Source organism: Leguminivora glycinivorella, chromosome 22 (assembly GCF_023078275.1).
Source record: "Leguminivora glycinivorella isolate SPB_JAAS2020 chromosome 22, LegGlyc_1.1, whole genome shotgun sequence".
NCBI lineage: Eukaryota > Metazoa > Arthropoda > Insecta > Lepidoptera > Tortricidae > Leguminivora > Leguminivora glycinivorella.
Window position 1 is genome coordinate 9,826,615 of NC_062992.1, and position 25,182 is coordinate 9,851,796.

General features: G+C 39.5%; 3 protein-coding genes across 3 annotated transcripts in view; 1 reads left to right on the forward strand and 2 right to left on the reverse strand.

The window, feature by feature from the left end:
• Positions 1-59: 59 nt before the first annotated feature.
• LOC125237974 (NADH dehydrogenase [ubiquinone] 1 alpha subcomplex subunit 10, mitochondrial) lies at positions 60-11,179 on the reverse strand. The gene is made up of 5 exons (XM_048145231.1): positions 11,096-11,179; positions 10,285-11,024; positions 9,030-9,203; positions 2,485-2,700; positions 60-202 (listed from the first exon to the last, which is right to left on the reverse strand). The coding sequence occupies exons 2-5, from the start codon at positions 10,990-10,992 to the stop codon at positions 98-100; spliced, it is 1,203 nt and encodes a 400-aa protein (XP_048001188.1). The 5' UTR covers positions 10,993-11,024; positions 11,096-11,179; the 3' UTR covers positions 60-97.
• Positions 11,180-11,476: 297 nt separating this feature from the next.
• LOC125237846 (RNA-binding protein pno1) lies at positions 11,477-13,497 on the forward strand. The gene is made up of 3 exons (XM_048145071.1): positions 11,477-11,829; positions 12,489-12,651; positions 13,132-13,497. Exons 1-3 carry the CDS (start codon positions 11,594-11,596, stop codon positions 13,474-13,476), a joined length of 744 nt encoding a protein of 247 aa, XP_048001028.1. The 5' UTR covers positions 11,477-11,593; the 3' UTR covers positions 13,477-13,497.
• An 8,869-nt stretch (positions 13,498-22,366) lies between these two features.
• Positions 22,367-25,182, reverse strand: part of LOC125237747 (phosphatidylinositol-3-phosphatase SAC1) — a 32,195-nt gene continuing 29,379 nt past the window's right edge. Inside the window, exon 15 of the mRNA XM_048144918.1 lies at positions 22,367-22,635. Coding sequence (XP_048000875.1) covers positions 22,557-22,635 — 79 coding nt within the window. The 3' untranslated portion in view covers positions 22,367-22,556. The remainder of the gene's footprint in view (positions 22,636-25,182) is intronic.

The window sequence follows — 25,182 nt, forward strand, 5'->3', positions numbered from 1 at the left end:
CGTATATTTGATCGCCAATGTCCGAGGTGTGGTGCGAGCGTGTGTAATAAAACACAGAATCTAATTTAAATAAGTTTATTGCCTACAAACATAGCGTTTAGATATATTCGGTGTATTTGGGCATCTTGTTCTTCGTGAGCGTGCTGCCGTCGTCCTTGTTGTAGCCCACCTCGTACTCAAACATGGGGTGGTTGTAGATGATCTGAAACGCAATCACGCGTTAACAAAATTTGGTTCACATCACTAGCTCGTTACATAAACATTCAAGTGTCAAGCAAGGAACATACTACGCGAACGTCCGTCGTCACGCGACCGCGGACGCGGATCTGGACAATGAATATACACTTAACCGTGCAAACTATCGGTCGTCGGTCGTGGACGTGGCCCTGAGCGCACGGACGTCCGATTGAAATCTGGCTCGCTGGATGTTTTGGTCAGCCGAAGTCACGTCCCGAAGACCGTGCACACTGATCGGTCGCGGTCGAACGACGACGGACGTCCGCGTAGTATGTTCCTAGCTTCAGGTGCACCGAAGTGTCTGTTAAAGTGTTCGCAAAATGTTTTTTTTTCCTACTTTGGCTTTTACTCCCTGCCAAGTTGCACAGGGTGAATTTGCCAATGTCAGTGTTTCCTTGGTGTTACCGAAGTATTGACTTTCACACGTGAGGAGAATGTTCGGTATCTTTTTTTAATTATATGTATTTTTTTTTGATGAAGGATGTGAAGGAAATACTATTGTCTGGTCTGGAGAGTTCCATAGACCCCTGCGTGACGTTGATGTGACTGGTAATTTGTTAACTATGGTTGATGCAACTGGGCACTGGCCCTATGTAAATGCTTAGTTTTAGATCATCTATTAAGACCCTTATTCACTCGTGAGCAAGTTGTTTTAAACTTATTTAACTTGTAATTTCATTCAAGTTTCTATGATTGTTTTTAATCTTTAAAACATTGTATCGTATATGTTTCACTTGCAAAATCAACAAGGATTGAAATCCATGTTAATTTTAAAATTTAAGTAGGTAAGTATGACAATGTCTCATATTGACGTCAACCAGGCAGGCAAGCATGGTCGCGTGACAAGCGATATAACGTCAGGCCGTCCTTTTCGCAGTATTTGTAACTCTAGCTGAGTCATTTCTAATGCATCTAACGGCCCAGCCACGACATTGGTCTAAGCGCCGCAGCGGTGAGCGGCGGCCATACATTGGAGCGAGACACAGCGATGGGGCTTTTCATTCGCACGTCGTGGTTGGGCCGTAAGGGATAAAGTGTCAGTGTGCCTCCTCATTAGACCAGAGTGTCTATGGTATCATAAATTAAATGCGAGAAAATTATACCATCCCATACATTAAAATGCGACCGCCTTAAAGCTAGGAACATACTACGCGGACGTCCGCGGTCGCGCGACCGCGATCGCGACTGCTCAGTGTGCACGGTCATCGGGACGTGGCTTCGGCTGACCAAAACATCCAGCGAGCCAGATTTCGATTGGACGTCCTTGCGCTCAAGGCCACATCCACGACCGACGACCGATAGTTTTCACGATTAAGTGTATATTCATTGTCTAGATCGCGCGACGACGGACGTCCGCGTAATATGTTCCTAGCTTAAAGCATGCAAAAAATAGATGGCGCCACTACAACGCTTCTATATCTCGCTTCTCGTATCTTCTCATATTTAATTTACGATGGTATCAGGTTCAAGTGTTACCATCAGAGGTGTAAGTTCTTCACTATCTCTTGATGATGATGCGGTCCTGTTATCCCTGGGCAACTAATTCAAGATCCTTCCAGCCTAGTCAACATCGAGCCGCTTCATGCTATCTCCTATAATCAGGGAGCGTACTTTTCGTGCCGATGACATCAATTTGACGTCACGCTCCATATAGGGTGATCACAAATTGTTTTATTGTAAACTAGCGACCCGCCCCGGCTTCGCACGGGTACTATACCTACATGTAAACCTTCCCTTACAATCACTCTATCTATTAAAAAAACCGCATCAAAATCCGTTGCGTAGTTTTAAAGATTTAAGCATACATAGGGACATAGGGACAGAGAAAGCGACTTTGTTTTATACTATGTAGTGATTATTAATCATTAGTCATTAATCATTTTAAGTAATGAATTTCTTTGCATGGTAATGAATGCAAGAAGGATGCTGTGCTTTACGTTAGAGAGGAATTTTCTTTTCTACGTATTTACTGTAATGTGTTGTTAACAATACTATTTAATTAAATATATGTATAAAAACAAATCAAATAATTTTATTCACGTTTCACATTTCAAGTAGGTATTACTTATGCCACATGTAAATGGACTGTATTTAAAGTAATTTGTACACGATTAAAATGATTGACGACTAATGATTAATAATTTACAATAAAACTATTTGGGATCACCCTATATGGAGCGTGACGTCAGATTGATGTCATCGGCATGAAAAGTACGCTCCCTGCCTATAATATTAAAGAGTAGGTACCTTTTCCCTCTCATAAGCGTCATCAGGGCTAGTGAGGAGCTCAGGCACGTCCAGACGGGGGATGCTGAACAGGTTCATGAGGTAGTGCTTCTGGTTGGTGTAGAGCATCCGCTGGTCTGCCCACTCCACCTCGCGCGGGAGACGCCAGTCCTTCATCTTGGGTTCCTCGCGCTCAGTGTATTGCTCGAAGTTTAGACGCTCGATGTCTTCGACAACCTGGGGACAAGAAAATATGGCTTAACACTAGTGTTCGACCAAAAATGATGAAAATTGATAGTTCAAATTTTTGAAAAAGCCCTGATATAGTGGAACATGGCTAAGAACAGTAAGAACACTCCCGAGCTTTCAAAGAAAAAAAAATCTAAATCAGTTCATCCATTCGGGAGCTACGATGCCACAGACAGACACACACACATACAAACAGACATACAGAATTACAGACAGACAGCAACACGTCAAACTTATAACACCCCGTCATTTCTGAGCTGGGGGTTAAAAAAAAATTAATACTCTTTTCACTTTCATCCCCTTTGACTACAAATCTGGGCTGGATTCCCTCTTGTGTCTAAGGCAGCGTTCCCACTTATGCGTCGCGTGTCTCGGGGCGCGCAAAGGGCGTCCGCGCCACGCCACCTGAGTGTAATTCAAAAAGCGTCTCCTCAGTACATTTTGTATAGGAAGGACGTAAGGCGCGCCCCAGGTGGCGTGGCGGCGGCGTGGCGCGCGCCGCGCCGCCTGGGGGCGCGTCTTAGTGACCGGCCACACCAGAGCGTCGCGTGTCTCGGGGCGCGCAACGGGCGTCCGCGCCACGCCGCTTCAGTGTAATTCAAAAACGCCTCCTCAGTACATTTTGTATAGGAAAGACGTAAGACGCGCCCCAGGTGGCGTGGCGGCGGCGGGGCGCGCGCCGCGCCGCTTGGCGGCGCGCCTTACGTCCTTCCTATACAAAATGTACTGAGGAGACGCTTTTTGAATTACACTCAGGTGGCGTGGCGCGGACGCCCGTTGCGCGCCCCGAGACACGCGACGGTCTGATGTGGCCGGTGCCTTACGTCTAAAATAAACACAACGGACGTGGCGGGGCGCGGGCGTGGCGAGGACGAGGCGCGGACGGGGCGCGGACGCAATCTAAATTACACATAAGAGGCGAAAACACGGCGCGATGCGTCATTATACAGGCTGATTTTGTTGCGGAAACATATTAATACTATCAAAAAAACAATCTTAGTAAACCTTACTCATTTTTTAATACCTATCCAACAATGTATCACACGTTGGGGTTGGAATGAAAAAAAAAAATCAGCCCCCACTTTACATGTAGGGGGGTACCCTAATAAAACATTTTTTTCCATTTTTTATTTTTGCACTTTGTTGGCGTGATTGATATACATATTGTTACCAAATTTCAGCTTTCTAGTGCTTACGGTTACTGAGATTATCCGCGGACGGACGGACGGACGGACGGACGGACAGACAGACATGGCGAAACTATAAGGGTTCCTAGTTGACTGCGGAACCCTAAAAAAACATTCAGTCGAATTGAGAACCTCCTCCTTTTTTTGAACTCGGTTATAAAAAACAACCTTCATTGCCGGCTGGCAAACGGCTAACCGTTGAAACAGAAATATAAATGAAAGAGATAGAAGGCTGCACCTGCGTTCACAGCTGCGTCGTCGGCGAATTCAAAGAAAAAAGCACGTGCTACACGGCCAGGTGCGGGCGCGGCTTTCGACCTTTGCGCCGCGCAATAGAATTCAATGTCGTCTGCTCGTGTGCGGTTCATTTGCTTTGAAGTGGCGGCTTTTTAACATCAAAGGGGTGAGCCTATTTTGTGCAAAATTCTGTTATATCAATAACTTCTCACTTCACTAGATTATCGACATTGAATGTCGAGTATATATAGTATCAAATTATTATTTAATGTTTTAAAAATAAATTCTTATCAAATTATATATGTAGTATCATCACTTTATTTCAGTGTACGAATTTAGACACTAAAACCCCGCCCCTAAATTTGATGCGATAAGGACAATTGCTGCTCAGGCGAGAAATCCTGCGTACTTAATGAAAAATACAAAAATCGAGATTTCGCTCCCGATTGTTTCCTTCTCAAAAACTTCCTCTCAATCAGGATAATGATGAAATAATCTGTGTCGGACCGTTTCGATATTTTGGCTAATAATTGATCTCAGTTTTGAATACCACGTCTTTCTTTGTGGCAAATTAAATTTAGCCGTTTTGACCAACTGAAAGGCTCAACTTGTTTCTTTAATAACCTAACCACAACATAAAAAAATAGAAAAAAAACCCCGACACAGTGGACCGATTATCACGAAACATGGCTAAGCACACTCCCGACTAATTCAGCTATCAAACAAAAAAAAACTAAATCTAAATCGGTTCATCCGTTTGGTAGCTACGATGCCACAGACATACACACACACACACACACACACACAGACATACAGACAGACAGACACGTCAAACTTATACCACTCCGTCGTCTTTGCGTTAGTAAAAACAAACATGCCAAAAAAGCAAAACGGTGCGACGTGCGACACAGATATTGATAATAATAATAAGTACATAGGTATAAACCAGGTGTAACTGAAATCTCCGCTCACCTTACTTATCTACTTACTTACTTGACTAATCAACAGTATAGCTAACCCCCCTTTAAATATACCCCGTAAATTTGGCCTTGTGATCGTCTAGCGTGAATAAGTAGAACCCTTCGATGTGAACCGCGATAACCTAGATCCTTTAATGAGTATCAGCTGTATTTTTGACTAATTTTTAAAATTTTATTTATTTATATTTTAAAGAAGAATAAAGGTTATTGTAGCATAATAATATAGTGTTATAGAAGAGTATTTTATCAGATTTAGGCCTAGAAAGTTATATGTGAGAAAGTTAATGACGTAATGAAGAAATTTTTAGAATAAAAGTTAGTGAGTGAAACATACATGAAATAAATATTAAAAAATATTTTGTTAATCATCCACTACGCCTTATTAGTGGTCCTGATTTGGGTACGAACTTGCGATGTGGAATAGGACCCCTGACCTGATCAAACCACTTTATCAGGATCCTAAGCAAGTAAGCCTGAAGGGCTATCTATCTACAAACTAACCCCCTTTTTGTTTTGTTTCTTGTCCCTAGCTAAACCCCCCTTTTCCCCAATACTGCTAATAGACCATAACTTCTCGATCCTTCTAATGTATCATCAAGGCTCCGAGTAGTTGCTATCACTGAGAACGAAGTAAGTAAGTCTAGTAACTCCTTGAAGCTTTTGACTTGTCATCAGTGGACGGCGCTCGCATGCCACTGGGCCCTATAACAAACCTATGCTTTTTATTCCAAAGTATAGTTTGTTTCCCTAACCAACTTGATAGAATTTACCTTGAAAAACTAGTTAGCAACACTCACTGGCTCGATGCTACATGAAGAATCAGAAATTGCTACCACAATTATTAATTTCACTCAAATAAATTAAGTAATAAGAGATTTTATAAATTACCAGTTTTACCACGTATTTTAAGATAGTAAACACCACATTTAAACCATATAAATAGTAGTAGTTAAATTATTTCTCCACAATACACGTTGACCAATTATAATTTAAGACCAATCATAACAGAACTCTACTTTCATAGAAATAGTGTGTGACTTTACCCTATTCCTATCGTTTTCCCTATTCTAGCATATCTGAAACACAGACCGTCACTTACCATAGATCTTGTGTTCAAAATATGCACAAGTGTATCCCTACCATAAGCTGTACAGTTCAGCCAGCGAAGCTGAGATAGGCAACCTATAGGCTTGTGTTCTTATCCCCCCCTCTGCTCTTGCCCGCGGGCTAGGGTAGCAGAGAGTAGATCGCCCTATCCGTGTATATATCCAGTATTCTAGGACACACCAGTACCAGCCACATGGGAGACCCAGCTGCGATCAGACTTTACTTAGATATGGATCGATCACAACCGAAATCCCCAGCAACCAACGCCAGCATGGACCAGAACACCGAGTAAATAAATATATATATATATAGGACCCCAGCCTCAAATACTGCCGACTTCAGTGAGCAAGGATTACTCCTAATGCCTTTCGTCAATCGTGAAAGTCCTCACTTCCATCTAACAGTTGGACTCTTTGAGACCGGTGAGAAAATACGCTTTTGTAAGTATAGAAAAGCGTCCAAGCCCTCCACTTGGAACAAAAAGACCCCTAAACGCCTCTTATTTGACACCGTAAGGGAAGAAGCGCCTAGCCGGACAACAGTCTGTCACAAACAATGATCTGGCTTATAACTTTCACAAAATAACCCCTAGAAAATTACTAAATTCAATTTTACTGACCAACTAAACAAACGAGTGAAGTTTCCTTTACGTGCTATAATCTAAGCTTAGTTTTGCAAGAATTACTCCCTACAAAACCAAACACAGACTTATCTCCAAGCACCAGCCATACATCGACCCAGTCTTTGTATTGCTTAACGGCACTCATGAAACAAAGCACAGAAAACTTCACTATACACATCAATTTAAATGTAACACTACACTATAAATAGAACACTAAATTAACCCCGCAACTGACGGTAAAGCAATTCCACCACAGGTCCAAGCCCAACTGTACGACGATATTGTCCCCGCACAATCAAACAAAGACACAATTTCAAAGTTTACAATCACTTAGAATAATTTCCAAGTAAAAACAAACAGAGAAATAATAGCAGAACAACTTCACTCACCAGTATAACACACGAAAGCCAGAGACACTGTTAGTCTTATAGATATTTTAAGAATGACGCGCGTCGGCTCCCTCCGACCCTTTTATAGATTCTCTATAAGAGACATAATTGGGACACACCTGGGATATAACTGGGACAAACCTGGGATATAACTGGGACATACCTGGGATATAACTGGGACAAACCTGGGACTTGGGATATAACTGGGACATACTTGGGATATAACTGGGACAAACCTGGGATATAACTGGGACATACCTGGGATATAACTGGGACAAACCTGGGACTTGGGATATAACTGGGACAAAATTGGGACTTGGGATACGATAAGAAAAAAAGATCATAACTACTTTGTTTACTAAGCCGTACGCCTTATACATTTAACGTCCATATTCTCTCAGCACGTACGTTTTTGCTTCTCAATAGTAACATCTGCATGATTGCACGTGTTTTAGAGTGAGATGGAGATATCTTTTGTTGATTCCTAGTACGTAATGAAACATTTATATTGTGGTAAATATAAATATGCAAATATTACTTTATCAAAGGTTTTTAACTAGTTTTGTAAATCAAATTTGAGGCAAAATATCATTTTTGTTTCTAAATGCTACAATAAACACATCCTGAAAGTATACTACAATCATTATGAACTTTTATGACTTATAATTGAAATCAAGATATAATATTGGAACGCTGCTCAGTTGACAACTGTCAGTGTCAGTATTTCATCCATGTGAACGTAGTTTGTTGATAAATATGTTTTTCCAACCTGTTTTACATCGAATAACAGTGAATTTTATGAGTGAAGACGTGACTATACATGTGATAAAGCTTCAAAGATATTATTTGTCAAAATATCCAATGAAATCCCGAAGGAAATATGCACCAAAAAGTTAGCCAAGGAAAAGTTGATTTGCCGTAAGTTTTATATGTAATAACGAGTCCATTTCCTCGTCATAGACGCTTGTTCTGTTACACAGGGAGGAAATAATGGAGAGCGTTTATATGTCCTGTTTTGCCTTAATTCAGTATCATCACATATTTTTGTTGCTGATAAAATAATACATCCTGTATATCAAGCGGCGCGCCCCCTGGGCGACGCTCGAGTTGTGTCTGCTAGCGGCGCGTCGCTTGAGTTGCCTGCGCCGCCTGCGCCGCGCCGCTTCAGTGTAATTTAAAAAACGTCTCCTCAGTACATTTTGTATAGGAAAGACGTAAGACGCGCCTCAAGCGACGCCGCGCCCCGTCGCCGCCACCGCGCCGCCGCCACCTCGTTAAATTACACTGAGGCGGCGTGGCGGAGACGTCTCTTGCGCGCCCCGAGACACGCGACGCATAAGTGGGAACGCTGCCTAATGACTGTATATTTCTAGTCATAGACAATGAGCTCAGCATGGTTATGGTAACTTCTTTCCCTTTTGCCTGTAGCATAAAGAACTGAGTTACCACGGTTCGAGGATTCTAGCCAGCTAGGTTCGACGATATATATCTATGGATATAAATATCCCATATATATCTTTTTTTTTTTTAATATTTCAATACCAAAATGATTTTAAAAAATGTAACATTGTTAAAAAATTAGTTTTTGTGTTTGTTACTGTTTTTCTACAAAATTTTATGTTTTTCAGTACATTTTTCCTTATTTAAAGTAGTATTCATAAATAATGCAACAAAAAATAAAATTCCTTTCATACAATATGGTTATATACATATATCAAAGTTGATATATATCAGATATATATCATAAATATCCGATATTTTGATATCCGAACCCTGTGAGTTACTGATTGCTTACCACTTCCACCTCGCCGCCACCACTCCAGTCATAGACGAGCAGCTCAGCGTGGGTGGCTATGTCGCGGAGGTACTTGTTCTTGTACTGGCGCTCCATTTCCGTGAGGAAGGCGGGCGTGAGCGCCTTGCCATTCTTCTCGTAATCCAGCCCTCGCTGCTTGATTGCATTCTGGACCTGTTTACAGATATATGGCGTTATTCATATGTAAACGCTGGGTTACAGCTGGGTTACATCGTTTATATATAAACCAGGCAGACAAGTATGGTTGTGCGATAAATGAAAAAAAAAAATGCGTGACCATACTTGCCTGCCTGAATTAGCTAATTAATAATTGTTTTGTCATGTTGCATTTGTGAGAAAAGGACAAAACCACTTTTTAACTAAATAATTTGTTTTTTTTTATTTCCCAATACAGGATGTATTTTGAAAACAGGTCAGTGATGGCAGCTACTAGAACTCCTGTTGCTACTGGTCTTAGAACATCTTCCCTTGAATTCAAGTTTACAAACATTTGCAGATTTTGGAAAAGCATACAAGTTGCAAGGAAAGATATTTTTCTACTTTTTTTATGCCAAATGATCCCATTTATATCCTATATAGAAGAAAAGCTTAATACTTAAGGAGAGAAAAACTATTTACCTTGATAATGTTTGTATCATTAATCATTAAATTAATATTGAATCATTAATTTTTAATTTCTCTTCTATCTCTTTATATGCATACCTATTACCTTTATAGGTATTTGCTTCATTGAAATAATGATGATATGTACAATTATGAAAAACCGAATGTTTTTATAGAGAATTGATAAGCTAAGTAGGTGTCTCTCAAGGTTTATGTAAATTTAATAGATATAAATTAACCGCATGATACACTAATGAGATATTGATAAAGTGGTGCTGTCTCCCTTAAATATATCAGAAGTCACATGCAAAAATCCAAGCCCTAATAGGCTAGTTTCCTACTAGTCAAATCAGCTTCTTTTTAAAAACTGTCAAAATGATTTGCTAATATGGAATTACTATGAAATACTGAGGAGTGATGTCACAGTCAATTCCTTTACTTTATATCTTTCTCTTTAACTTATTAAATAGAAATTATGTTTAAACATAACTACTGTCCATATATTTTTTCTAAATATGTGGTGCTTTATTTCATGCACTGCATAAAATATTTTAAGTTATGAAACTAGCCTATTATATCAACTAAGTTTTTTTATCTTTGTATTCAGCTAATTACCATAATTGATACTAACTTGGTTTACAGGAAGATCCAAGTAGACAACCAGGTGGGGCCTCATCAGTTCTTCAATGGTGTTATTTTTCAGTTCATAGTACACTGAGCGGACACCCTTGCTGATGTACTTCGAGGCATACATAGCCTCCAGGAACACAAAGTCGGAGTAAGGAGACCTCTCCAACACCACTCCTTGACCAGTGTTCAGTAGATGAACTAAAGCATCAATATATTGGCTGTAGCGAGCAATGTATGTCATAATCTGGAAGTTCCCAGCCAAGCGATGATTTGGGCACTCATTGAAGTTCTTATGATCGAAGGTCCTCGTGTCCTCGGGAATTAAGGGGTCGAACTGCCTCAGATCGCACCCATTCGGCCGGATGTAGTGATGGTCCATGTTAGCCTCAGGGAAATGCTTCATTCCCAGGTCCTGAGCGAGGGCCGCGGCGAATTTAGTCTTTCCGACCGCGATGGGACCCTCCACCACTATCACTTTAGTGTTCTCATCGAAGCGGTGGGTGGTCCTGTCGAAGAGACTGCGGAGCCAGGTGTAGTCCTTGTTCTCATAGTCGAAAGGGGCCTTCTTGGTTTGAGGCTTCACAGGCATAGAGTCGCGGAGAGCCTTGCCAGAGATGTTGCGGTGCTGCACGAAGGCGCAGGCTGCTATTTTACCCCCATGACTTGGGCTGATAAACTTGACAATCGAGGTTTTTATTAGACCAGCCATACTGGTTTTGAGGTATCGTCCTATGATGATACCTGTAATTTAGATCACTGTGGTTAAATAACGTCATTAGATATCGCATTACAAGAATAAACGTGATTCTTACCTCAAATAATCATAATAAAAATTTATTCGTCTGGATAAAACTGTGACATAACACACAGTCAAGGTTTATTCGGATGCAAGTGACAGTAATGAAAACAATTTTTTTATTGAATTTTTGTTATCATATAAAACAGTAAAAAAATAGTGCTCCTGTTTACTTTGGAATTAAATCTTCAAGATCAAGTTAATTTATGAATATTAAAATAGTAAGTATTGTAAATAAAATGGAATTACATATCTCAATTAACCTGAATTTGAAAATTTTGCAATTAAAAAAAAGTAAGACAAACTGTTCCAGTCCCTGGCATAAACGCTATATTGAATTGAACGAACTTAGAAGTATATCGGATGGTTACGGTTTTTGCAACACTAGTTCTTTTGACAGGTGCTGTCACTTGAAAACCATGTGAGGTCGTGGTTAAAAATAAATAAATAAAATATTGACGATATTTCTCGGAATATATACTTGTTAGTGCTGCCGTCTAATAAATCAGCAAAAATGGAGACTGAAAACATAAGTGTTGATGAGTTTCTGCCCGCAAAGAATCCAATCAAGCTCAAAAATGTGAAGCGAAGAGCCGTGTCTGAATCAGGAGATGTTATGGAAGTCGAAGAGCACAATGGTATCCAGGGGAAAGCTAAACACACACGGCCTAAAGCCAAGAGGTCGAAGAAGAACCAGGAACCCAACGAGACTAAAGTTAGCATGAGAAAAATCCCAGTCCCAGCTCACAGGTATAACCTCTAAAAATAACACTTTCATCTGGCTATTATTATCCATTATTTAAACATTAAATAAATGTCATATAGAAAGAAAAAGTGACCAAGGCCTCCAGTGCTCCGAGCTGGAATCGAACCAGCGTACTCCGCAAAAATACAAGTTAAAATATTTTCTATGAAAATAATTTAATTTGTTCTTAGAGTATCCATTATTTGTCTATAACATAGGTTTTACTTCCTTCACCTATTTGTCGCATAATGTAATCGTACTCTGAAAGCAGTTATTTTGGTATTATGTTTTATAAACAATCAGCTAAAATCAATAGTTGCTTCGCAAGTACTGATTTCATCGGAGGTTGAAATGTTTTATAATAGTCGTATGTTTTATATAAAGCAATGAAGTAGCTTCTCAGTAGAAGGCATAACTTAGAAAATTTAAAAAGTGGAAAAATTACTAAAGACGAATGAGAGGTTGGGAGCTAAAGGCTAATTAATCATGAATTCTATTCCTTAAAAGATTTCTTAAAAATATATGATTAATCGTTTTTGTATGGACATGCCAATATGTATAACTTCATAATGCCTTGTTTCTTAGTTTTAATTGAAAATTGTAGGACCCAATTTGGATCATCATTGAAACTTACTTATCATACTCTTTATTCATCATTTCACAGATACACACCACTCAAAGAAGCCTGGCTGAAGATATTCACACCAATCGTGGAGCACCTGTTCCTTCAAGTGCGGTTTAACACCAAGACCCGGAATGTGGAGATCAAGGTCGGCCCCGAGACTAAAGATGTTGCCAACCTGCAGAAGGCTGCTGACTTTGTTAAGGTATATGTCTACATTGACTCAAGTCTTTGCAAGAACCATTTTCTAATTAAAGTAACAAGAGAAATAAGGACCCCAGTGTGATAAAAATATTCATTTATTTTAATTTTATTACAGTTTCCAAAAAACTCCAATCTTTAAAAAAAAAAACTAATTTTGTGGGGCTGATTGTTATGAATAAATAATTTCATCCTAAAAATCCTTTCAGTACAAGACCATACAAGATAAAGCTGCAGCACCACGTCTTAGATACACATGTAGTAAAAGTTTTTCCTTTGTGTTTTGACGGAAATTCATGAATGTGTCATGTTAGTTCGGTCAACATTAGTACTTCTTGTACTGAGACTGACTGAAGTAACAATGACAAATTCGTGAGTTTCCATGGAAATATGAAGGAAAGACATTTCGCGTTGCATCTGTACCTAAAGGAATAAATTTAATTTGCATTGTGAACTATTATTCATTTAAGCATTTCTTTCTCAGGCTTTCATCTACGGCTTTGAAGTGGAAGACGCCCTAGCGCTCCTCCGACTGGACGACTTATTCGTCGAATCCTTCGAGATCAAAGACGTCAAAACGCTCCAAGGCGACCACCTGGGCCGCGCGATCGGCCGCCTCGCCGGCAAGGCTGGCCGCACCAAGTTCACCATCGAAAACGTCACCAAAACTAGAATAGTACTCGCAGACTCTAAGATACATATTCTGGGGAGCTACCAGAATATTGCATTAGCTAGGAGAGCGATTTGCAATCTGATTATGGGATCCCCTCCTTCGAAGGTTTATGGCAATTTGAGGAATGTCGCGAATAGGGTAGCGCAGAGGATGTAGTTAATAAAATATATTTATGCATTAGTTTGTTTTATTCTGTACATAAAAAAAAATCCTAAATGAAATAAAAGTTGGACTCTCTCACCAAGGACTCCATTGGCGGTTTTCATCTTCGCTAAGCCTCCAAGTGAAGCAATCAAAATTGTGTTGCCAAAATGATATGTTTTAATTTCCAGGCCAAACCCAACTACAACGTTTCCTCAAAAAATTTAATGAAACACTTTTCCGAAACTCCATATCGGATATGAGCCTTAACTTTGATTCCTAAGGTTGAAAATCTAATGACCCGTATGTGATCACTACATTTTATAAAGTCGCCGTTAATTTGTGAACAATGTAAACAAACCTTGTAGCCTAAATGTCTTTAATTTCCATTCTAACTCATCAGATACTGGATAAATCCATATTTTATTTAATCAATTCATCTCACATTATGATCCTCAACCTTTAAAATAATAAAATTGTGCTAGAATATTGATATTTCATAGAATGGTTTGTTTACATTGTTGACAATTTCTATTGACGGCGATTTTATGGCTGGAGAAGGGTTAGGATTATTTAGAGAATGGACAGAAAGGCACTGGTCCCACCGCGAGCTAGTAAACTAGTTAATAGCTCACCGCTGGGCGAGTAGCTATAAAAATCTCCGTGTTTCTTTTATTTACACGGGAGTGATTATCTTTTGTTCGTTATTTTATTATAGCTCATCTTATCTTATCTTATCTTAAATCTGCGGGGGCCCTTACGGATACACTTCGACCCATCGGGATCTTTTGTGCAATTACCCCCTACGATCCTAAGATCCTTCAGCTATTCAGGAGCTTCTCGACCATCTCCACGTATCGGATGATGAGGCTCATGGGTAGCTCTCTGAAGTCCTTCGGTGCCAGGTAGCCTGCTCCAAAGTTCTTCATTCTTTGTCTGGCGAGGGCGTGACATTCACACATTAAATGTCTGACGGTCTCTTCCTCTTCGCCACACATGCGACAATCAGTGTTGTCGGCGTGTCCCATCTTGGCCAAAATTCCTTTGACCCCGTAATGGCCTGTGAACACCCCCGTTATAATTTGGAGTTGTCTTTTGCCTAGCTTCCCTAGCTTTTTGCTCCATCCAGAGTCTACCCTCTGCATAAAGAGCTTTGAATGCTTCAGACCAACCAGGGCATCCCACTCTTTTTGGTGACTAGCCTTTGTTTGGTCTTTCATAGCCATTCTGATGGTTCCTTGTGAAAGGCCCACATAAGGTTCCGGACCTATGAAGTTGTCTTCAGATCCGGCCTTGGCAAGTTCATCAGCGTTTTCATTGCCAATGAAGCCTTCGTGCCCCGGTATCCATACCAGTTGCACCTTGTTTTGCCTTCCAAGCTTGTTAAGAGCTTGGATGCCGTTTAATACCAGTCTAGAGGTAACTCTGGGCGATGTGAAGGCTTTGAGTGCCGCTTGACTGTCGCTGAGTATATAGATAGTCTTACCTTGGATTTGTCTAACTATATTCTCATGTACACAGGCAATTATTGCATATGTCTCGGCTTGGAAGACCGTGGCATAATTGCCCATGCTGATACTACCACTGTAGTCATTTGCATAAATGCCTGCGCCCGTACCAGATGCCATCTTGGACCCGTCTGTATACCAGATGATGGTGTTGTCATCAGGGGTGGGTGTCTCCAGCCCCTCCTTCCATTCGGCTCTAGTATGGACTTTGGTTTTGAAGTTTTTGTGGAAGATGAATTTCGGTTGCATTTTGTCGCAGCCCATACTCATCAGCCTTCCCATAGAATTGTTGTATTCCATGCTTGTGTGTTTAGTCTTCGGCGTGCTATCGCTCCAGAGGCCTGTTAAAGCCAGCCGGTGTAGCGATTTCAGTGCCTCAGACTGTATCACTAGATGTAGCGGCGGGAGATCCAATAGTACCTCCAATGCTGCTGTTGGCGTCGTTCTGAACGCACCCGTTATAGCCATGCATGCTGTCCTTTGTACCTTCATGAGGACATCCTTGCATGTGCTCAGTAATGTCCTTGGCCACCAGGCCAGGCTTCCGTACAGGATTATAGATCTCACCATCATGGTGTAGATCCACCTTAGTACCTTTGGGTTTAAACCCCATGTTTTGCCGTAAGCTGACCTACACATTCCAAACACTCTAAGTGCCTTGGCTGTGGTCAGTTCGACGTGTCTTTTCCAGTTCAGTTCTTTGTCTAGTGTTACCCCTAGATATTTCACTTCATTGGAAAGTTCAAGTACCCTTCCATAGAGCCTTAGTTGCTCCATGCCAGTAAGGGCCCTTTTCCTGGTAAACGGTACTACCACTGTTTTGCCTGGATTGATGGAGAGTTGTTGGTGGTTACACCACCTCTCCACTTGCCTCAGTGCTGTATTCATGATTTCTGACACCGTTCCCGGGAATTTCCCGTTTATGAGTATCACTAAATCATCTGCATAACCCACTGTATATACTGGGCCCTTATTTAGTTCTTCCAAAAGTGAGTTCACTACCAGGCTCCATAGAGTCGGAGAGAGAACCCCACCTTGTGGACAACCTTTTGTTGCTGTGGCTAGTAATTCTTCCCCCATGAGGGAGGACTTAATTAGCCGGCTGTTCAACATATTACCTATCCAGCGGCAGATGGTAGGTTCTATGCCATGTTTGAGTGCAGCATTATTGATTGCACCATATGTGGTGCGATCAAAGGCACCTTCGACATCCAGAAATGCAGCAAGACATAGTTCTTTGTTTTCTATGGCCTGCTCCGCTCTAGTTGTCACCAGGTGTAGTGCTGTCTCCGTGGACTTGCCCGGCTGGTATGCACATTGCAAGCGGTGTAGTGGATGTCTCTTGAGCGGACCATCCCTGATGTGTCTGTCCACCAGTTTCTCCAAAGTTTTAAGGAGAAATGATGATAGACTTATGGGCCTATATGATTTGGCTTCTGTGTAATCCTCTTTGCCTGGTTTGGGCAAGTATGTTACCTTTACTAACCTCCATGCACGTGGTACATGTCCGAAGGCAATACACGCTTTGTACAGTCTACTCAAGTGGGGTATAAGTACGTTAGCGCCTTCTCGTAGTAGTATGGGGTAGATTCCATCTGGCCCCGGGGCTTTATATGGCTGAAATGTCGATAATGCCCATTGTATTTTGTTGTGGTCTACTACCTTTTTCGACGTGTCCCAATTATGCCTGGTCGTGCGAGTGCACTGTTCCGTAACACTAATTGGTTCATCGTCTGGTACACTCTGATTTATTATCGAGCCTGGAAAGTGTGTGGCACACATCACCTTGAGGGTCTCTAGCCCCGTTTCAGTCATTCCACCATCACTCCTTCTAATAGAGGTGAGTGGGACTGACTTCGTTGTGGCTAGTGCCTTCGTGAGTCTCATGCCTTCCGGAATGGAACCGATTTGATCGCAGTGGTTTTTCCACGCTTTCCTTTTCGCTTTTCTCACTGCCTTGCTATACTCTGTGAGTTTTCGCGCGTAGAGCTCAAAATCATTACTTCTTTTGGCATCGTTAAAGACAGCCCTAGTTTCTTTCCTGAGTTTTGCTATCTCCGGATTCCACCAGGGTACCTTCTTCGCCAGGATTTTCTTTTCCGGGCATTATAGCTCATAGTTTACTAGCTCGCGGTGGGACCGGTGCCTAATCGTGTCATTGCAGATGATAGTGCTGGGGAGCCTGGGGATGTGAGACAAAACAAAAACAACGAATAAGGTTCAAACACTTTAATATTATATTTATATCCTTTCCATAAAATTAGACATCTTAGAATTACAAAACTACTTTAAGTTAAATAATAAAAGTTCGTGAAAAATAGTTTAATAATATTACAAAACATCCTTTACGAATAACATTGCTGGATAAAAAACTACGAATATTACAAAAGCAAAAAGTTAGGTAATTAAAAATATGGTATAGAAATCATCAGGGCCAGTGTTTCATTTGTTCAGCGTCATCCGCCATATAAAAAAAATACACTAAGTTTAAGCCAAATACACATGCGTAAGCAAGCCAATACTTATACCCCCTTATTCATAAATGTTCACTAAAGTTATCAAGGCTGTGGCGTGTAAATGTCTGCCTTAAACGGCCTAGAAAATTCTAGTCAGGCAACACTACCCCCGACACGCCCTTCTCCTTCTTCTCTCGCACTGCAACGAGCGCACACGCCGCTCCCTATCTTTTATTTAAATAATTAAGTTATACCTTGTTATAAAAGTGAAGACCGAATTATACGTCTCAGCAAACATCAGCTGTATTATTGACGAAGGCATCACCCTTCGCCCCCTATCCGGAAATTGGTGACCACATAATACAGTCTAGCAGGGTCAAGGCACATATAAGCATACCGGGAAATGAGGCAGCAGACATGCTGGCGAAAAGAGCTGCAGAAGGGGATAAACGAACTTTATTGGCTTGATAACTTTAGTGAACGTTTATGAATAAGAGGGATAAGGTATGTGAAAGTTCTAAGGTTACTTTCATTGCGTTTAGAAGTTGATGTTGTAGGAGCAACTGACAACTTTTTGACTTTTGGCATCCATCTACTACCCGTTCAATCCCTAGGGGAATATCTCTTTTCACCCCTTCCCTTATTTTCGTAAAATTGTAGATGAAAAGTATCTTTGGTTGGACGAGTAGACTTATTTCTAAAATTTGTTAGGGCATTGAAATTTAAACCGTATCTTTTTACATAAATAACTTGCTTGAGACTCATCATCATCAAATGCGGGTCGCTTGTGTAGATATACATCAAATGGGCTGAATGAACACGACAAGTGACAGCCCGCCTGCTTTGGCATCCCTACACTACATACTACATCTAGATATACATCGAAAATTGTTAAATTGCTCAAGATGTTTCGCTCCATAACGAGGAGCTTCATCTAAAGCTCGTTTTAAAAATTAAAAAAAATTAAAATTCATTTATTTCAAGTAACGAGGACTCATACAAAAGATAATAATTTAATTACACATTTACACTATTTAAATATAATTACGTCACGTAACACTGCGTCAGTTTTGGAAAACTGACGCAGTGTTACGTCAATTGACTCGTATTAATATATTTTCTGTCCTCCGGGAAGCGTCAAATTTTAGCTGCGCTAAACGAAGTTACCGCTTCTTGGCTCCGTGGAACAGAAAAATAGTATACACACCTTGACAAATAAAGCCGAGGGCAACAAACATGTGATCTAATCACATGTTTGTTGCCCTCGGCTCCAATGTGATTTGAAACGTTTCTTACTTTACTCGCCTAGGTATGTAATGTACAGTGAGCTGAAAAAGTGCATGGCGAATTTATCAGTGAATTCATTCATAATTTCTCCATGCAATTTCGCAGCTCACTGTTTTATGTATTTTACTTTTAAAGTATTTTTACCAGCAATGTCACCCGCAAAAGTGTAACAACATAACGCCGTCTCCAGCTCTTTAGCCACCCACACACCACGTAATCTTTGATCCCGACTATTACAATAAACACCAAATTAAATATAATAGCATTACAATTCTCAATATTACATGTTCACTAAATTAACAAATATCAGAGAAAATAATGTGATGGTTTATGCTATGCCTAAATGGTTCTAATGCCGTGTACTAATAAGGATAGTTTTATCATCATTTCTGTTATATTCTCTGATAAAATAGTCCATTACGATACAGGTGCGAAAAGAGGAAGAAACGAGTGGAGATAGACTTTAAATCGACACGAGTTACGAATTTCCGTTTCCCACGTGTATCGTACGATGTTTTTCTGTACCTCTTTTCGGCACTTGTGTTGTATTGGAATTTAAGCAAAAGGACCTTTAAAACATGAAGTCACTTAGCAAAAAATGTGGCTAACAAACTACAAATTTGTAATTTGAGAATCATAAGAAATCGTAAGTATTTTTTGATCAATAATTTTGATTTTAATACATAATATAATTAAAATTATAAGTAAATGCGTTGTTCACATGTACTGGGAATTGTACAAAAGGCAAATTTAAGATTTGCCTATATATTGTTGGACAGTTTTTTTAAATGGAATTACATAATATACATACCTCAAACTAAGGAGTAGGTACTAAGACGCGCAAACTACTACAATAGGTACAAATTCTCAACAATTGGTACTCGCTGTATTATTTTTTATATAATAAATCCAAGCAAACAAAAATCAAAGAAAAATAATAATCAAATTCACACGAGACGACTGTAATTGCATCGTTAGGAAAAAACATCCTTAATGTCAAATGTATGAAAAATACGACGTACATATTGAGTAAATGACACTCCACTTTGATTTACATAAATAAGTAAACTTTTCATAGATGTGGCAAATATAGAAAGTCTTCTAAAGTAATGAATGTGTAAGATCAATTTAAAGTTAAAATCTCAGCTAACATTGGTATCTAGAATGAGATAGAGTAAATAATTGACGTTTAAATTAACATTACAAATGAACAGAGGGCGGAATTGCTCATGGCAAAAATCAAACGTCAATAGAGTTGGAACGGTAAATTTTATCGACATTTTCAGCTATCGATAAAAACAGTCACCTTTTAAATTTCTGCCTTTATTTGACCTCTGATTAGCTATTCGACCATTTGATTTTGACCTCTTTGACTAGATTAAAAGTAAATTGTATAACATTTGATTACCATTTTTGTCACTAGTCCTCTTGCAAAAACGTTTGAAAAAAAAATGGTTAATCTAAAACGAAAACCAGTCAACAAATGGATAAAGAAGTATCCTCGTCTTACTTACGACGGAAACAACTCAATATACTGATAATTTCAGTTCAATCGATAGTCGATAAAATTTAACGTTCCAACTCGATTAAAGTTTGATTTTTGCCATGAGCAATTCCGCCCTCTGCAAATGAACGTGTTATGTTATGGTAAACATTTCATACTAAACCAAACATTTAAAATTGCTTACTGTACGCTTATTTGAGTAAAGAAACTTTTGAATTTGAATTACCAAGGCTGTATACCGATAGAAACATATTAAATCCGGTTTTGAACAAAACCGATTTGCGAACAAAGTTAATCAATTTATAAAATAAATAAATACACAGCACGCACATAATTTGTCCTTGAAATAACAACATTGTGGAAATTGCACATAGTTCGCATTTCAGAAACCAGTTTGCTCAACTGATCGGGTTTCACCAGTAAACCCTCGAATTATGTGAGTATGCACGGGAAAACGCCCCACTTTGTCGATCGCTATAAAGCCGCTTTGTCAGTTTATTCATATAAAGATACAAGTACCTAAATCTCGCCTTAATGGTAACCGACAAAGTGGGACGTTTTACTAAACACACTCACATATGAGGGGTAAACCCATAAAACTGCTAAAATGCCATAGAAGGGTAAGTTTCAGAGTACACACTAGCTGTGATTTGACGACCGGTCTAGCCTAGCGGGTGACCCTGCCTGCTAAGTCGCGGTGCTGGGTTCGAATCCCGGTAAGGGCATTTATTTGTGTGATGAGCACAGATATTTGTAAATAAGTATTTGTTTATTATATATATCGTTGTCTGAGTACCCACAATACAAGCCTTCTTGAGCTTACCGTGGGGTTCACTCAATCTGTGTAAAAATGTTACTATAATATTTATATATCTATTTATGTAATACCTACTTTCTAACCCCAGAAACCGGTAAGTGTCAGGGGGCTTAAAGCCTGACCAAAAATAATAACTTTAATGAATAGTCTGTAATGTTGACATGTAAAAGTGCCCCCGTGGCCTATTTGCTGAATAAATGATTTTGTATTTTTGTACTTTTTTTGTATTTTGTCAAGAGGGCGCTGTTATTCTGATGTATGCGGTGACAGATCAATATAGTATGAAGAAAATAGCTATAATGAAATACATTGCGCATAGTTATATATTTCTGGTCAGGTTATACTAGCTAGGGGTGGCCAAGTGTACTCTTTCAAATTTTCGATACCGGTTTAACCTCGGAAACCGGTTAAAACGTCACAAACCGGTACTAGCCACAGTTTATCGCCAGGAAGCGGTTAAAATGGCATATACCGGTATCCAGACGTCATACTTTTTGTATGGTGGCATGATTGTGTGTACTATTTATTATCTAGTAATGTGCAAGTTGCGTAAACTTTCCAAAAAATCTTAAACTTCTCGAAAAATTCACCATTTCATCCATACAATTGTTCATACAGAGTATGGAAAGTTTCCGAAGTTTTCCTATATGAAAATTTTAGAATTTTGGAAACTTTCCGTGGCACATCAGTACTTACTCTTATCTAACTCTAGATACCGGTTAACCAGTTTGAGTCACACACCCTCTAGTACTCTATCAAACTCTCGATACCGATTAAAGTCACAAACCGGCGGCTGACGTCATACTAACTGAAAGATGTACTCTATCAAACTCTAGATACCGGCATAGATTAAATATAAGAAGATCATACTATCCTATACATTAAAATGCGACCGCCTAATAACGCGCATACACTACACCACACATAGATGGCGCCACAAAAAAATGTCTTGTTGCCATCGATTACTTGTAGATCGGCGTCAGTGTCACTTCCGAGCCATAAATCTATATCAAAAGTGACACTTAACGCCATCTACAAGTATAACAGCAGTTCCCGTCAACTTTGTACATAGCCACGTCAGCAAATTTTAATTGATCCTATTTTGTTACCAACGTTTAGTAATATAAGTCGACTTTCGTGAGATATATACAGGATAATTGTTATAATTAAGGAAATATAGATACTATAGAACCTTAATGACGAAATAAAACTTAATAAAATCTCAATTCATCAACTAAATCTTGGTAACAAAATAGGAATTAATAAAAACAAATTTAACTTTTTCCTTAATTTTTGTACAAACTTTTCGAGAACTGCTGATAATCGAAAGCTACAAGACATTGTTTTTGTGGCGCCATCAATGCGTGGTGTATGCGCGTTCTTAGGCGGTCGCATTTTAATGTATGGGATGCTATGATCTTATATTTAATATATGATACCGGTTAATACCGGTGGCAGACGATAGTGGGTGCGGTGGCGGTGGCGTGGCTACACTATGAGCACGGAGAGCGGCGCGTCGAGGATCATAACTGCGGCCGCGCGCGCAGCGCCGCCACGCCGCCGCAGTCGAGGCGCGGCCAGTCCACGAACTCCTTTCCGTGCCTGCGAATCAAATAAATAAATGTCATGCCACGCTATATCCGACCGGACCGATTCAGGTTCGGTCGCCATCAAAACGTAAAGTCCGTCTAGCCATGTTTTTATTATTGTCATGTTTTTTTAGTTTTTTTTATTTATTTATGCTTCTGTTCCTTGTGTGTCTTCTTTTGTATGTTGCCTTCCGTGATTTTTCTCACTTAATGGTCTCACCGGAAGACCAGCGCTGGAAGTCACCAGCAATATATGCTGGAGGCCATTTCGTGACACTTTATTACTATTCTATGTCAGTGTAAAACTATTTATTATCTGTGTGCTTTCGAATAAAAAATATACTATTCTATTGTATTAACCCATTCAGGGCCAGAAACTCATGCGTCATGGTGGAACAGTTCCGCAGGGCCGATGACTCGCATGTGAGTCCTGAATAAATTCTGATTTAAACATAAACAAAACGTAATATAACGTAATAATGTAAGTATAGTTTGAGCTAACAACCATTTTCATAAGGTAATAATGAAAAAACAATTCTAAACATGTTTTTTTTAGTAAATGGGGTCGAGAATATTCAAGTTTGGTTTACTATAAGTGTAATATAGTAAATATTCTGAAATTCGAAATACATACGTGTTCCAAGCAAATGGATGAATCCACATTTCAAAAATATAAATAATACATATATGCCTGAAGTTATAGACCCGACTCAAGGTATGGGTCACCGTGGCCTGGCGTTACTTGTAAAATCTACACATATTTTCATAGCACTTTAAACTAAACTTTATTGCATTGTTTTAAAGCTTATTTCATGACGAAATTCGTTGCAAATTGTACCATTTTACAACGGATTACTGTTTGGATGGCACCAAGCAACATTTCTAAGAACCAAACATATTACCATGCTATATTTTTAGTTTCATTACAAAAACAGGGCGGCTTAAACAGTCACAAACTAAATAGTAATTATTGTATTATCATAAAAGTGTGTGACAAATATTTACAAGACAAGTTTTTTTCTAAACATTTGCGTGGTGTTTATAACAGTTTTTAAGTGCTCTATTGTTTCTATTATAATGACGTTTACCAAAACAAAGATCATGACAGGCCACATGTAAGATTATCGGTGATACTTGGCCAATAAACAATGAATGCACTTGAGCGGCGGCGGATTAAGCGGTCGTCTCATCTTTCACGTGGTATTTTTGACAAAAACTCAAGAAATTATTTTTCCTATCCCCTTTATTAGGATGTATTTTAGAGTAATATGGGAAATTCTATTTAGTCACGATTTATTCGTTGGCGACTTTATACTCGTCCCAGTGCTCTTCAGTGATTTCGTATTTTGTGATTTTTGTAACCTTGGCTATCTATGACTAGAAATATACATAATCACGCGCTAAGTTGCGGAATTTCATTATAAATATTTTTTAAATACTTTTCTGAACCGTATAATTAATTAATTACATGAGAATAACAGCATCCTCTCGATAATCATATATTTCTGGTCAGACTATAAAATGTTCATTCTTACAAATAGCAACAAATTAGTAAATACATTTATTTTGAATATGAACAGAAAACAGTTGGTTAGTAAAAATGTTGCATAAGATTGTTCAACTGGCCGGATTCATAAGCGGCAATTTATTTTGCGTTCGCGCCAGGCCAGAGACCCATGAGCTGAGTCACGCGTTTTAGCTAAAAACGGTTAGTATGGTGGCCCGGCGTGATGTGTACGCTCGACAGTCCATGGCCATGAATGGGTTAAATAATACATTTAGATATTTTTGTGTGGTGACCGGTTAGACAACCGGTTTGGCTCAGTCGGTAGTGACCCTGCCTGCTGAGCCGCAGTCCTCGGTTTGAATCCCGGTAAGGACATTTATTTGTGTGATGAGCACAGATATTTGTTCCTGAGTCATGGATGATTTTTATGTATATAAATATCAGTGGCGGCGCGCTCATACAATCCAATTCCCACCGAGTTGCCCTAGATGTTCCGCAACAAATACCAAAGTTACAAACCACCATTGAAATAAAAAAAATACTTATAATAGTTATAATTAAAACATTACGTATTGCCTCACAAATAATAACACCATTTGCTTAAATTCAAATATGTACCTAAAATTATCGGGCGCGCGAACGCGAAGTGAAGCTACTTATGCCTAAGCTTTCATAGTCATTCATGGTCACTACACACAGATACAAAAATCACGCACACGCTGATAAAGACAGCCCGCTCAACTAAACTCCAAAGCAACTCGGCTTCTTATCGAGTTATTCATTTGAATAAAAACCGTAAACAATGCGTTATAAGGTTTATATTTGAAAACACGCACATACACATTCACAAAGTCCGCGCGTGTGAGTGTTTGCCTATCGCGAACTCCTATGTACGTAATTTGGGCGCAACTATCTCTTTTACTCTACTCATAGCAGGATTGAGATGACAGAGAAGGGTGAACGCCATTTGCGAACACATAGACAGCCAATCGCACAACATTCGATTGCTCGCACTTGTTCATTTGAATTTAAAGCTTCGAGTGAAACAAATAA